Raw genomic sequence first — 16,483 nt, 5'->3', positions numbered from 1 at the left:
ATAAATGCGCCAAGGTTTATTTAAAGCGCGGAAAACTTAATGGCATCCCTGAAGACCCTGAGCTCGTCGATAGAAGCGCCATACGACAACTTTGCGCTGAAGAGACTTATACATACCTGGGCGTGCCATAGCGCCGCAGTCTGGATAAGAGATTTATAAAGGATACTATCCGAAGCAGATACAAACGTCTCATCCGCCAGATTTGATCTTCCGAACTGTCGGCGAGGAACAAAGTATTTGCAACGAGTATGCTTGACGTCCTGTTAGTACTCTGTTCATTTGGAATGGTACCATCGACGAAGAACGAGCTCAGATCTCTTGATATCAGGACACGAAAAGTTATGCACATGAACAAAAGCATACATCTAAAGTCTTCTGTTCATCGACTCTACATCTCACGCCGTCAAGATGTTCGCGGAATATTGAATCTTGAATTTCTTCATAACAGAATTATTCTGGGTATAGCACATAGAGTCGAAAATGGAAGAGACCCTCCTCTTAAAATGGTCAGGAAGCACGACGAAGTGGGCAAAGGAGCGTTTCTGTACAAAGCAGCGGAGGAGGCTGCTAAAACACTCGAACTTAACTTCAGTATTAGGGGTGAGCAAAATGCATCAAATCTTATCAATCTCGATAACTCATTCCTGAAAGCCCCGATTAAGAGGATCAATCAATGTCGTGTGAGCTAAATTTTGCTTTCCTTAAATCACCCGGATTGAAGTCTGGCACGGAGGGATTCATTTTGGCATGTTAAAACCGTGTCATTTCCACGTTAACATACCGTCGCCACATTTTGAGTCAAGACATTCCCGATGATAGCTGCAGGGCGTGCCATGCACACCCCGAGTATTTGGTTCATATACTATCTAGTTGTCCAACTCATGGGGAAACAACCTACATCCAGAGGCACAATGCGGCACTAAGACTACTTTATTAACATCTCTGTCACTCTTATGGCATCAGCTGACAAAAACATCATAGGCAAGAAGAATGAAAAGAAAGAGAGGTAGAGAGACCTTATGAGGTAGTTGAAACGATTGTACCCGGAATATTCTGTTAAGCTAATCGTCCTTATCATTGGCGCTCTTGGATGTGACAAGCTTTCACTGGTTAGTAGCTTGAAAAGTATCTCTGCGTGTGAACAATATGCTAAAACACTTGCGGGAAAAATTCAGAAGGAGATCGTCCTTGGGTCGCTCCGTGTCCTCAGGGTGCATGAGAGTTTTGCCGGATCGTCGTATTGATTCCGTTACAGACTGTAACCTATCTCACGGTCATGAGACGTGGTTGTGGCAGAAATTTTACCGCGATTTTGCTGGGATCGGGTGCAGTTTTTCAGATTAGCATCCGCTCCGGGCGAAATCCTGCGGTTGTCCTCATAACAAACTTCTAATTGTATATATTCCAGGAACTAGATTTTTTTTTATATTTTCTGAAATTAATGCAAACATTGGTAATATTATATTGAAATGTTGCTGTTGGCTTAATGAACCTAATTCAAAGAGAAATTAAGAATCAAGCAGAGTTAGTTATTCTTTCCCATAACGAAATACGGGGCGAGGTCTTCGGTTTCAAGCAAAAGAAGTGGACAGTCGTAGGAGATCCAGACGCGGTACATTATGGTTAATTTCCCGGGACTCAATTCATATACAACATCCCTAGCAGAAGAAACGGAAAGAGTTCGGAAAGAGGTTCCGTTACGATCCTTTCCGAATTGTATGGGAACTTTGCTTCCGATTTCTTTTCGAACGTCTCTCTTTCATAAGGTTTCCGATGTGTTTCTGAACTTCCTCCGAAGTGTCCCGCTGCATCTACTTCTTTCTGAACGTTTCTCATTTCTTTCCGAATAAGTGTTGCAGTTTCCCATTACCTTATTCCAATGCTTTCCGAATATTTACCTGTTTCCAAATGTTTATGTTCGCTCTGAATGTTTCTGATTTCTTCCCGAATAAATGTAAAATGTAAAACATAAATTATTAAATGATGTTTTAATTATGCATGTGTGTATATACAGGGTGATTTTTGTAACTTTAAACTTTTGATCCATAACATTTTTTTATAGAGTGCCTATTTTTCGAGATATTTGAAAGTTTCAAGTCAAAAAAATCACCCTGTATACATATATAATCTAAGGTTGTCTACTTTCGAATGCCATTTGTCGTTTTTCATTCGGGAAAAAATCAATCCAATATAGCGGCCCGACCTCGGAAAAATGCACTAACATGGATGTGTTTCAGCTTCGTACCAGAATAATTTTCAGCCGATTGAGGTCTGTGAGGTCTCAAATGAAAGCTATGGCTGTATACTGTCGAATGCCCTACCAGCGGAAATCAACCCCCAAAACACCCCAATTTTCGGAAATTTACCAATACGATGAAATTCTGTGAAAACTTAGCACAGAGGGTTTTCGGGGTCGCAGATTACGAATCTAGAGTAAGATGTCGAAAATTCATCCCAAAGGGCGAATATACACCCCCCAAAACAACAGTTTTTTTGTGGAGATCGAGATGGTTTTGGGCACGTATTTGTAAAATCCAATAGCAGATTCGTCATCAGCATCTTTAAAAACCTTCGAAGACGTGTTTTAGAAGTTTTTAAAGGAAATTTTCCGTGGTCACCGAAAACTTATATTATATAAAATTTTATGCGCTTATAACGTCATCTCGGCGATCGAAGGTTGAAGTTTGATTTTCGACTCCATTTTCACATGGTCAAATATAAACAAGGCTTTCGAAAGTAAACAACCGTAGCTTTTATTTGAGATTTCAAAGACATTAATCGGATGGAAATTAATCTGGAACAAGGCTGAAAAAATACATGTTACTGCGTTTGTCCGAGTTCCGGCCGCCACATTGGATTTATTTTGTTCCGAATTGAGAAACGCCAATTGGCAATCGAAAGCAGATAGCCTTAGCTTTCATTTGAGACCTCATAGACCTCAATCGGATCAATTTTACTCTGGGACGGGGTGGGTGTCCTGTTGACCGAGAATGCCTCATATATATTTTTTTAAATAAATAAATAAATATAATAAATAGTAACATATAATTTACTAATAAATATAATGAAATATAAAAAGAAATATAAATAAATCTAGACAAATTATTCAAATAAATACATTTTGCAGCTAAAATTATTGAGCGTTAACCAAAAAAAAAGTGTTCAAAAAAGTAGTTTCACTTTCAACTATAAGTTGTTTTCTTAATAAAAAAAAAGATCAAACAGATTAATTTTCAATGAAACAGTTGTGATTTTTAAACAAAATGATGCAAAATTCAACTAAATATTTGCATTTTTGACCAGAAGAAAAAATGAGTTTTCAACAACACAGTTGATTTTTCAAACCAAAAAAATGACTAAAAAATTTCTGAATTTTCAACCAATTAATCAAAGAAACTTAAATTTTCGCATTGTTTCCTCCATTTTCGACTGCTTATTTATCCTCTATTGAAAATAAACTGTCGTATAAAGATTTTTCCAAAAAAAACTAGAAATAGGAAAATTTCATATCTATTTTATTATTTTTCGAATATATTTATGTTATTTTTATTATTTGTGTACTGTCAAAAAATGTTCAAGCTGGTTATTGAGTATAATTTGCCCTAAGCTGGACTTGTAGAAGCATTATCTGGCTCCATTTCTATATTGACATTCAAAAAACCCCCGATTTACTCCAAAAATAAGTGCACAAAATAATGTGTGACTGCAAACACTATGGAAAATAAAGTATATCCGAATATTTGAATTATTTTAAACAAAAATCTTGGGAAAATCGCTATCAATCTCTCTTGCGTCACCATTTTTTTTTATTTCATTCATATCGATTATGGTAGGTATTCAATTATACTGAACTGGATTTTGAACCAAACATTTAAAATAAAGCAATTAAACGTGGTTATATTTTTTGGTGAGATCTACAAGAATCATTATTATCATTAGCGGAGGTTGACATTCACTAACGGCATTTTTTGAAACATATAATGACATTTAATTCTTTTGGTTTAGTCGAGTATCAGTGCAATCGAATGCTTACTATAGATTGGGTTTATCGATCAAGCCACTGAAAGCGAGTGAGTAAGCGACAATCTTATATAAAAATGGCGCTGGGTACAAGCAGAGACGAGATGCTTTCAGAGCTTTTCCAAAGATTCTTGATACAATCGCAACAAATGTCGAATATTCCTAATTTCCCATAGTGATTTCAGTAAAAAAGGTCGTGCTCAGTTGCGTTTTCAATAAACCTTGTTTTTTATTGTGGATACGAAAATCGATTAAAGTGACGCTTCTTTTGGCTTTTCATCATTCAGTCAAGCTCAGTACAATTTACATTTCATAGTGTATTATTTTTACTATACAAAGAAGGAATTTTATCGAGGACTATTTGTAGTGATTAAAAATGAGACTTGGGTGGAAAGAGTAAAGTGGGTAGTCATTCGGAAAGAAATCGGAAACATTCGACGACATTCGGAAATGATCGCAAACAAGTCGGAGAGTGGGACATTCGGAAACAAATCGGAAAGATTCATGGGACAGTTTGAAGTTCGGAAAGAAATTGGAAGCAAAGTACCCACACAATTCGGAAAGGATCAGAAAGGAACCTCTTTCCGAGCCCTTTCCAAAATCTTTCAGAATCTTTCCAACGCGGTCTTTCCGAAACCTTTCCGAAACCCTCTTCCGACCGACAGCAAAAAAGGCACCCCCGCTGGTTTCTAACACATACATTCCCACAATAAAAAAATTGTCCGAAAATAGCGCGATTTCACGAAAAAAACAGTCATATCTTTCCTGTAGAACGTAAATAATCACAGAGACTTTGCGTTGCAATTTGTTCTAAAGTTAACTCTTCTTAAATATGCCTTAAATTCTTTACCTTTTGTTTATATATTTCAGTCTGCAAAACACATATTTTTTACATGAATGTTTTTAAATTTATTTACGTGGAACACTCTAAGCTTTCAAATAACTGTTAAATTATTACACTAGCATTTTTTTTGGCTGAGTTATGAAGCCCTCGATGGCACACTGGGATCAAAAAGACCCCAGAGATGAAAATTCATGAGAATTCATGAATATCTATTTGAAATTGGTACTTTTTCGCTTGGGGTCAAAAAGACCCCAGTTGCCAAAGTTCACGCTGTTAAAAGCTGTCGAATTTCATAAGTTTTTATCACGGTTAAATTTCTGTAAGCTATACAAATTTCTTTTGCATATTCGTTTCCGGCTCATCAAAGTAAAAATTGTTGACCTGTAAAAAATGATCCTCCCTTCATTGAGCTACCATTTTTTCTTCATTTACTTTTTTAACGTTAAAGCCAGATGAATCGAATTTTCTTGCCGATAGTAGGGTACTAGCATGTTTTTGTCGTAGTGATGGGAGGCCCTTGGAATGCACAGATAGAAAGTTACAGAACTAAGACATATCACAGGGTGCGAACTCGTAATATTTTAGTTATTCAGGGCGAGTATTCGTATCTCTATTTTTCTTCACTAATTGAGTAATAACCACAAGATATAAAAATGTTACGTATTAAGTTAGCCTGTGTAGTTTTATTAGTATAAAGCTTGTACTTATTTTTATGTATTGTATACACTATAAATAATAATATGCATTTATAATGTTATATTACAGTAACTGCATGGGTCCATTATGACGCATATTATAGTACATACTCTTTTGCATCACGAAAAAAGTCGTCACAACTTGTGGTCATATAATGTATATCTAATATGAAAAACACAAGTGGAAATGCGAAATTTATTCGAAGAGATGATATACAGCTATGTAATAAAAATTGGATAATGGACATACTACTCGAACAACTAGTTTATAAGATCAATAAAAATAAGGTTTGAATCAATAAGTTTCATATTCGTAAAACTATTATGCAAAGTTTGCACATATATCGACGTTAAACATATGCAAAGTTTGCTCAAATATCGATGTCAAACCTTTTTTATTAGTTAAATAAGGCATTGAAGTTTTGAAAATGTGTATACCGAGTAAGTAAAAACTTTGACCGTTAACCAGAATTTCCATAGAATAAAATTATAAATTTAAATAAACCCACGGTGATATAATCATGTGATGTAAAAAAAACAAATAATTTATGATTAATGTGCCCATTCTTTGATTCCATAATTCAGTTTCAACGCTTTTTGAATTTAATAAAGCGGGTATCACGTGATATAATTCACACATAAAAATCATATTTCATTTATTTTAGATAATTCTCTTCTACACAAAAAAAGTTATGTCCACGCTAGAAATAATGATGGCATGAAGCTTCTTAAATTCCTCGAGTAAAACTTATAATCTTTCAGAAATGGCTTCTTTTTTTCATTGTTCAATAATTCTTCTCGCAGAGCCAACGATAAAGTAGAAAACTTAAATAATTGCTAAGTCTCCAAATTAAGAAGCACTTCTTGGTTTCTAAGCGACTTATTTCATTCGTCCAAAAACAGCTGTCTTCAATAAAAATGCACCATTAATAAACAGTTCTTCCTCATATTTACATAAAAAAATCGAGACATTTAAGGCACTCGCAATAATTCAAATTACATTTAAAGACTCTGTTTCCCATTATTGCTATCTTCTTTCAAGAAGAGTGCTTTCGCAGAACAGCATCAAGGATCTGTTTGTTTCCTTGTAATTGTTGGGCAAAAACTGATTGATTTTTGCAACTGTGTGTATGTATCATCAAATGGTTCTCGCGATAATTTTTATGAAGCCTTCTTGCATAACAGAGAGCATTACTAAACTTAAGTAACTCTCAATTACTTTATTTCAGGGTTCTTCAAAAGGCAATTTGGAGGTCTTTCTTTAAGACGTAAACAATTTTCGGATGCGGCGCCAAAAATTAAAAAAACATTTAATCGAAAATCAGCACACAAAAAATGTCGACATTTATAAAAATGGAGGCAGTTTTTAATGAAAACGGCAATTTTTTTATTCTTTTCTTTTCATAAATATGCGAGATACGAATAAAGTCCAAAAGAAATGTTAAGTGCCCAGAAGCAAAAAGGATATGATCCAAAAAGGAGATGTAATATACACAAGGAATCCCATTTGAGAACAACATTCACTCGCTCCGAACGTAAACAGTCAGAGTCGTTGGAACTATTTCTATTGGATTTGGACGATGGCTAACAGCTGATGGAATTAACGTGTTTATTATACTGTCTGCTTTGTCGCTACGTTATTGTTTGTCATGCATGACTGAGTACCGCCTCTCTCTTCCGAACCCGCGGTCCCCATATTACCAAAGTTACAACGATTGAAATTCTAGGAATGACTTAAATGGGATTTAATTAAAAGGAATTCTCACAAGGGAAAGGCCTAAAAGTCCATATTAAAATCGAAGTCGCGTGAACTTAAATTAAGAGATTATCGAATTTCATTGGTTTTTTTGTAAGTAAAGCCCAGTTTTAAAAATATTAATTTTTGAAAATTGCGACTGCCTTCACTGATTCACTATTATCAGTCACGCGACACGTCCCTCGTCTAGTGGCGATAGCCTCGTTGTAGTGTATCTACTTGCGACTCCGCTGCTGTAGAGGTCGAATGTTTCGGCTAGAGTCTTTGTTTACCTTTTTCCACTACAACCAGCAGAATTTTCGTAACTTTCCAGGATTTTGTCGCTTTAAAAACACTCAAGTTTTACTAAGAGTAACCACGGAAAGAATGAAAAAAAAAAGAAATGGATTCATTAATAATTATTCATGGATAATTGATTAATAATTAATAACAATTTATAATATTTTCATAATAATAAATAATAATGAATAATTATTCGTAATGATTTATTAATAATTTATTAGTAATTTATTAAAATGAATAATAGTAATAATTAAAATTTTTTTATTATGTAAAAAAATTTTAGACAAAAGATTCGAACCCCACGACAGCAGAGTTGCAAGAGGACACACTACCACCAGGCTAGCGTCGCTGACTTAGAGACGTGCCGCGTGACTGATACTAATGAATCTGTGAAGGTAGCCGTAATTTTAAAAAAATATTTTCAAGACATGGACCCACTTACAAAAGAAAAAAAACTGCGAGACGTGGCGAATGAAATTCGAAAATGTTTTGAAATATGCTCATGCTACCTCGATTTGAATTTCTACCCTCAGGCCTTCCCCTTGTCCGTGTATTTCGCCTGAAAGTAGAAGAGTCCTTGGTTGCTTTCGTTTAAACGATATCGACGGACCGAACCAATCTCAGGGGAACATAGTATTGTACCCTCTTATCCCATCCAGACATATTTTTTATTAAAAAAAGAGCTTGATTTCCATAAAAACGGCCGATATTTTATTAACTTTCGACTAGAAACTTTGTATATTTCAAAACAATGAGAAAGCGTCCATAAGAAGCAAAAAAAATTTTTCATTATTTTAATCATTTTTTAAAAAACCTGATTTTAATAACTGCATTCTGTTTTTTAAATAAAAAAATTTGAAAAAATGTTTAGCATCCCATACGCCCCATATAAAATTTTTTTTTGGTCGAAAAGAAGAAACGCACCAAGTTTTATGCATTCTTAACAATTTGAACCAAAGTTGGCCAATTTTCGTTGCAACGATTATACTAATACGAATGTTACGAATACGAGTATAAAGAATGTGATTAAAATATTTAAATGACCAATTCAGTTATTTGTTTTACAAAATTCTAAGGTATAACATTTTGACATAAATATATTTTTAAATATAACAATAAAATTATTGATAGGATTTAAAAAATCCCATTTAAAAAAGTAAGATTGAGTTTGTTTCTTGTCATCATAACTATTTCTTTAATTATATAAGTAACTTAGCTCAATAAAAACATCTTCCTGAAATTTTAATTTAGATTACACTTCAAACTTAGAAATATTATGAAGACATACATTTTCTTACCGCGAAGTTATCGTAAAGCAAAAATGTACTCTTACGTCGGAATAAAACCATTTTAAGTAATTGAAATACATATCTTTTTTTGAAAAGCTATATGGAACTTCTTACGCAGCAGCTTCTTCGACAAACGGGCTTTTAAGAGCTGTGCTTTCGGACTCTCCTTTCATCAAAATATTTTCTCTACTAGGAGTTACGGTTTCATCAACAACTAGAGCATTCAACTTGACAGGTGCTTCATTTACTGAATCCACCACTTCTGAAGTTTCTCTACTTTTAACAGTGATGTCTATCGACTTTCCCTCCATTTTTTCTAGAACCTCTGGTACTATTTTAAGACGGTTTTTTTGTACATTTACCTTCTCGAGTTGTTCAGTTTGTATAATTTTGAATTTTTCCTTGTCATTATACAGAGATACATCAACTGGCTGGACTTGATCTTCTATTTCGATTTTCTGCGAAGTGAGAGGCTCAGAGAAATTCATCTTTTGCTGCTGTACTTCCTGCCGAGATTGTTGCACCTCCTGCTCTTGTCCAACCACAAAATGTTGTTCATGTACCTTCCGGACATGTTGTTGCAATCCTTCTTGAGGTTGTTCTGTCAGCCATTGAAGTTTCTGCGTTACATGATGTTGCACATCGGGTTGGTGCTCCTGTTGATGTAATTCAGTCTCCTGTTGATGCGGTTGCGCCTCTTCAAGTTGACGCTGTTCCAGCTCTTGTTGTAGTTTAGGTTGCTTGAGCTCTAATTGATTCTTGACCTGCAACTCATCTTGATGTTGTTGCTGCTGCAAGATTTCTTGATGTTTTAACTGCTGCAGAAATTCTTGTTGATGCTTCTGATGGAACTCCTGTTGTTGTTCCTGTCGGACATCTTGATAATGTTGCTGAAACTCATTATGTTTATGTTGCTGTTGTGGCTTATTTTTACCCCGACCCCTAGGGGTTTGAAACTGTTGCTGATTATCAGGTGGTGGGAGAATAGGAATTGCAGCTTTCGGTCGCCTCACAGGTTGTTGTTGCTGATGTTGCTGCGCAGGGCTGTAGTATGTACATCCTTGAGGCTGGAACAATTCTTGCGGCGGTGGTCCTTGGGGCTGAAAATCAAAGTCGTAATTTATAAAAACAATGACATACTTTAGCGAGGAGTACACAACTTTTATAATCAGTATACAATGTTCATTGTTGTACATTGAATTTTGAAATCTGCCTGCCTGCGTAGCGGAGGCGAAGGAACATCTGGTTTCACACCCTAAGTTGATTTAAAAAAATTGTAATCATCCATTTTCTTAAAAAGAAAGATGATGATAGAAGGATATAAAGAGGTCACTTTGGGATTCGAATTTAGCGATTAAGAATTTGAAGAAACTACCTAGTGCCATATCTGTTTACCAACTAGTTTTGATATGGAATGAAAGGGAAGCTTCTAATGTGTCCCCTGAGGGTTTATATTTTTATTGTACCTTCTTCCCTATTCCTTTACAGACCCCCCACACACTCACTTGGTTGTAGCATGGAGACCTACAGTTTTAAGATTTAAGTACTTAAAGAACCTTTTTCCCTAGAGATACCAGTCCCACGACTCTCCGGTGATAAACTAGTGTAGGTGATGGCTAGTGTTCACCGCATGGGCCGCCGAGGCTCTTCCAGAGTGCGAGGCGGGAATCGAACCCGCAAGCCGAGGGTGTGGCTACAAAGCCTATACGCTTTAGCCCCCACGACCATCGTCGTACTTAATTTTGAAAAAAAACAAGTCATTCTTTTTTATCTGGAAAGATATTTGAAAAAAGTACAAAATTATTAAAATGGCGGTATTTTCGTAAAACCAAAAATTTTGGTTATTTAAAAAATATGGGAGGTACCGAAAAGCTCAAAGTAAAAGTTCGTATAAGTGGCAAAGCACATAATACTTTACACGTTTTTATTTTATTTACATCGTTGTATCGCTTTCGGCTCAAGGAAATTTTTTCTCTCATCTTCATTTAAACAAAGGAAAAATGTGTGACGTATTCCATGTATTCTGCGTATTACATGTACATTGGCCTAGATAGGATCGTTGGTGACGTTTACTTTCTTTAAAGGGAGAATCGCGTGTAACTGCCTGAAAATTAGGGTATTTTTGGGGATTTTTTTGGGAATGAAAATAACAACGAATCTTTCCAAAACTTGTTTGATTTATTAGGGTACTCTTGATGTATAAAATAAATGTATTTCAGATGTCGTTGAACCAAAAAAATTTCTAAAAATATTGATAAATCACAAAATGGCGACCATTAGAAAAAAATCCAATTTTTACCCAAAAGTTTGCTTGAATTTGTCTTTAAAAAATTGCGGAAACCATTTTTCTAAATTGGGAGTGGTTCGCCGACAAATGAAACATTTTAGCAAACTGCACACTAGTAATAGCAATCTCTATTCTTTGTGGAACTGGTTTATTTCCCAAATCATATTTTTTCGATATTGCTGATTGGCTGCGATTTTGTGTGGGTTGGATCATGGCAAGAACGGCAGTGTGTTGTTTCGGGGATAAGAAGCTTAGCTACGGATCTGGGATTTTCACTGTATCTTTTGGGATGTTAAGGCTTTTTTTGTTTCAGATTTTCGTGAAACTCAAGTATAATGATGACTTAGGTATCGACAAAATCTGTGTTCGCATCGATGCCATATGGCACTTAGGGGAGCTGAAGGGTTAACATTCTGAATTGGGTTCTTAATCCTGTACTGACATGAATGCGAAGTTGATTGGCTGCCCTGGTCTTGTATCGATGAGGGCGCTGTAAGCTACTTTTTCAACTGCGAGTATGCCAAAAAGAGCGGGGCTGCTGAAAATCAATCAATACCATCAATAATAATACGGATAAATACAACCGACTATCAATGTAGTAACTCACGGTTTAGTAGTGCCGAGAACTGCTGACCGACACAGTTTCTCAGCTCAAGTGATGAGAGATGGATGGGAATTTCCCTTGTATTTTTCCAGTGTTTTTGTTCACGTCGACAATTTTTTAACTAAGAATCAGTGTAATAGATAGTCAGGAAGGTCAGTACATGGTACAGAATACGACTTTTTAGAGAAAATCAGGTCCGTCCACTTAGTGCCGCCACCAAGGCAAATTGAAAAATGGAATACGCCATATTTTTTTGCTTTTTTTGCCAATTTTATACTAAAAAAATAGTTTTGCGCTTTAAACTTCCGACAAAAAGAGTGGCGACGCTAGCAGGACATCCACTCAAAGCCTCCACCTATGAAAACCCACTAAAAATATTATAATGAGACGAACGATTAGTGGAGATTTTTTTGCTTTCTTTGTTGCTTTTTGTGCTCTCTGATGATATACAGAGTGTCTCAGGCTCAAGTGTCCGGACTAAAATATGTCTCTACAAATTAAAAAAATAAATCGAAAATTCCTTTTCCAAAAATCAGTTGAAGTTTTAGTTTTGTAGTTATAAAATATTTAGACTGGACCAATCAGGACCGCGGTATAAACAGACGTGCGTACGTGGGCAGAAGTCCAACGCAGTGTTATTGCGGGAGCGCCGAGGTGGGGTTCGTGACGGGAGAACAGCGGTCAACACACAAAGTTGGACTCCCGCTCACACACACACGCGACTGTTTATACCGCGCTCCTTATTGATCCAGTTTAAATCTTTTGTATCTCAAAAACTGGAGCTTGAACAGATTTTTGGAAAAGGAATGTTCAATTTATTATTTTAAGTTTTATACAGCCATATGAGTGAGGAAACCTGAGTCTGGCACACCCTGTATAATACGTTCCCCTAAAACTATCCCTAAGTCATACATTCCTATCTCTCGTGCTCCAAAACTTTCTAAAAGTGGGAAAACCACCTTGAACAGTGTAAACATGATTTAGAGCTCCAAATTAATTACTTGACACATGAAAATTTCCCTCTCATTATAAGTTTCCCGAAAAACTACCCTTCTACGTGTACATATGCAGTAGAATACATATATGTTGGAAAAGAGTGAATAAAATAATGCAACTTAGAAAACACTGTTAGTTGATATTTCTTTCTCTTTTTTTTTGCTCTCCAATGATATATAATACGTTCCCCAAAAAGTACTCCTGAGTAGAGACTTGATAACTTCCCTCTCATTATAAATTTCAGAAACGACTGTCAGTGGATATTTTTTGCTACTTTTTTGCTCTCCGATGACATATCCCCGGTGCTTATGAAAAAAAAACCTACAAAATAAAGCTACGATGAAAAACCTTTTTCAAAGAGCCGTGAAAAATAAATTGCTTATTTTATTTTATATTGCTTTGAAAAAAAAAACATTGCTTTAAAATACCATGGAGAAGAACACATCTCAGTAAAATGCTACGAAAAAAAAAAATATATTTCGGTAAATGCTGAGAAAAAACCGTATTCCTATAAGCGCCGTGAAAAGAAACCTTACTCATGAAAAGACCGTGAAAAAACCCTATTTTTTTAAAAGCCGTGAAAAAGGACCGTATTCGTTAAAACTTTTAATTAAACTGTTTTATTCAAAGAAAAAAAGTATAATAATTATTTTGCCGTGAAAAAAAGTATTATAGGTGGACAATGCAAAAAATTATAAATAAATATCAAGTTAAAATCGTGTGCTTTACGCTGCCACACAGTGGTCAAAAATCGGAAAAGGGTGGTCAAAATTAGAAAATGTTCATAAAATGAGCCAAATTCGATTACTTACGGGTTTTTGAGGTCGCTGATTACGAATCCGATGTCAAAAATTAAGAAAACAAAATGGTCATCATTTATCCTGCAGTTACTCTAAAGCTTTAAATTTAAAAAATCTATACAATAAGAGAGTCAACTTGAAAAATGTTTAACAAAACCGTGTATATATCGAAAAAAATTGAAATTTCTAAACTTATTAGAAATATTAGAGGGAACTGAATTAATCGAAAATACAGCATGTAAGTATGGAATTAAAAATAACCATGAGAGATGGGTCTACTGATCGGATTAATAGGAATTAAAAAAGTGAAAAATATATTCGCCTGAATGAAATACAACACAAGTGTCAATCAATAAGAAAATAATAATGAATTGGTTTCGGAGATAAACCTATTCTTTCGTTGGTCACTACTCCCGATAGGAAATTAGCACATTCAAAAAATTGAAAAATGCTCACTCCTTCGTTTAAATCTGAAAATATTATTTTTTCTGTTTTCTTTTCTTCTTATCGGGTATTCGTATAACGCATGGTTCGTAATAGGAAAGAGGAGAAAAGTACTGGGCAGATAGCGCTGAGCCAGATAGGCTGAGCAGAAATAATGAAAACTTAATGCAATTTTCTAAACTTTTTTATATATTTAAGGGCATGTGATACTTAGAAAATTGTCGATTTTACCAGTTTAAGGTGCCCCAAGCTTTTTTTTTAATAATAAATATTTTGTCTTAAAAATTTGGGAAATGACAGCGAACATGCTAACGGACATCCCCACACACTTTTTTGTAGGTTAATTCAAAAAAGTTTTAATTTAGCAAACTGTGATTAATTTGCATAGCGCTTAGGAAATAGTATACATTTTTTCAGTGTTAGATTCCTCCGGGTTTTTTCCTAGGATAAGAAATATTTTGCCTTCAAAATCTGGGAAATAATAGCGAACATGCTAACGGACGTCCCCACACACTTTTTTGTGTTTTTTTATCAAAACATTTTTGATATTGCTAACAACGTACGTGTATATTTCGAGATTATGTATGTTACAATTCACCCGAGCGTTACTTCCAAACTACACAGTATTTTTGGCCGAAAACTTTGGTCTTGCAAATAAACATAATAACTAACCTCCCGGAACTAACCTTGTTTGCAGGCAATCAAAAAAGTTTATTTCATAAATAATTTCCAGATTATCGGAAAGGCAGAGTGAAAAACGACGTAACCTCAAAATAATGCATATGCATAAAATTTTTATTGCGCAGAATTTTGTTTGTTAATTATCCATCAAAAAAGAGTCCGGGGACGTCCGTTATGATATTTTATAGCATCTCCGAATTCAGTTTTTAAAATTTTTCATTTTTGTCGAAAAAAGCCGGGGAAAATGTAAGTATCACATGCCTTTAAGCAATCATAAATATTATAAATGATAAATTTGTAATCATAATGAAAGGTACACTTTTAAACTTGGATTATGCTCTAAAAAGAATCAAATTGTCGAAACGTCGGATGGTGATTATTCCATAACTTTGTTGTACAAGTCATGGTACCTTGCCGGAATCCACAAATGTTCCTTCATTGTTGCTTTTTTTAAATTCCGGTAGTTTAATCTTATGCTGGTACGCTTTTGGAAGTACATAATGTTTTATCAGTTCGAAGTAATGGATACCAATTTTGAAAATTGTTGGTTTTGTATAATTCTTCTCTCTGAAATCGTATTTTACTAAGACGTTTATTTTGTCATTTGAAGGACCAATGACTATCTCCCTCACCCTTTTTGTGTTCAGCTTATCCCAATTAAATTTTTTAGCGATTTTACTCAAATTAAATATGTCACTTTGTGAAAACTTCTCTATGTTTAGAGAAAGATTCGATTGCGCTGTGCATTGACTCCCCCGCACTTTGTGTGCGGCCAACTTCCAGGAATCTGTAAATGAACAATTAATACAAAAGTTTGGTAAAACTTTGATAAATTAAAATTTAGCGATTTAATACAATTTTTTCTAAGAAATGGATACAAAAAATAGAAAAATGACTTAACAAGTCCCTTTATAAGGTTCGATCTTAATAAAACACATTGAGCCCCCTTGGGGTCATGATTACGATTAAAATGAGCCAAATAACTTTTAAATCCATCCAGTCGTTCAAAAGTTACGGAGGGACACATATACTCACAAACCCACATACTTTTTTTTTAAATGTCATAATCTGATTCCCAAGGCGTGAAAACATACTTCTAAAGTTTTTTGAAGTTATCGAAAAAATTCACTATCACAAAGCTTCCTGTATGAAGCAAAAAGGGCGAAAAATAGATGTTTGTTTTATAAAAAGTTTTTTTTTTTAAATGTATATTTTATTTTTATAGGTATATTCTATTGTCGGTATCTCAGTATATTATATAAATATATATTTGTTACCTGTGAATAATTTTCACATTAAGCAAAACTGTCACTATGACCAACATCGTGAAGACATTCTGGTTTTTATTTTGACCAGAACAATGATCAGAGACAGACTGCACTTCTCGCAGTTCTACTGTTTTTAATTATATTTCTTGAATATGACTCATTAGTATAGACGCTAATTCATTGGAGTCTCTACTGGCTGTTGTTTCGTTCCAGATATTGCATGTGCCCTGGGGATTTACGAGATCATAAAACGTCAAATTCATCACTACAAGTTTGGACAAATAATACATATTTGAAACTTCACATTTTGGTGTTGCTAACACTTTTTGCAAGTCAAAGTGTAAAACAGCTATCGACGAATCTGTCCTAGCTTTTTCTATAGAATCATTCACGCGCTTGCGAGCAAGTTTCTTATTTTTCAAATGTTCTTCTCTCTGTTCTTTTAAAAGTAGTTTTTGTTCGGCTGTTGAATATTCACATTGATGACATAAGGCACACCTGCAGGAAAAGTACAAGA

The 16,483-nt window shown here is 34.8% G+C and overlaps 1 protein-coding gene across 2 annotated transcripts in view; it reads right to left on the bottom strand.

The window, feature by feature from the left end:
- Positions 1-8,249: 8,249 nt before the first annotated feature.
- Positions 8,250-16,483, bottom strand: part of LOC117179099 (protein CASC3-like) — a 217,134-nt gene continuing 208,900 nt past the window's right edge. For both annotated transcript variants that reach the window (XM_033370758.1, XM_033370759.1), the window contains one exon: positions 8,250-9,986. In XM_033370758.1, the coding sequence (XP_033226649.1) occupies positions 8,997-9,986 (990 nt within the window). In that variant the 3' untranslated portion in view covers positions 8,250-8,996. The remainder of the gene's footprint in view (positions 9,987-16,483) is intronic.

Source organism: Belonocnema kinseyi, chromosome 8, assembly GCF_010883055.1.
Source record: "Belonocnema kinseyi isolate 2016_QV_RU_SX_M_011 chromosome 8, B_treatae_v1, whole genome shotgun sequence".
NCBI classification, from domain to species: Eukaryota; Metazoa; Arthropoda; class Insecta; order Hymenoptera; family Cynipidae; genus Belonocnema; species Belonocnema kinseyi.
Note: the sequence above shows the minus strand (reverse complement) of the source record. Positions and strands in the feature narration are given on the sequence as shown.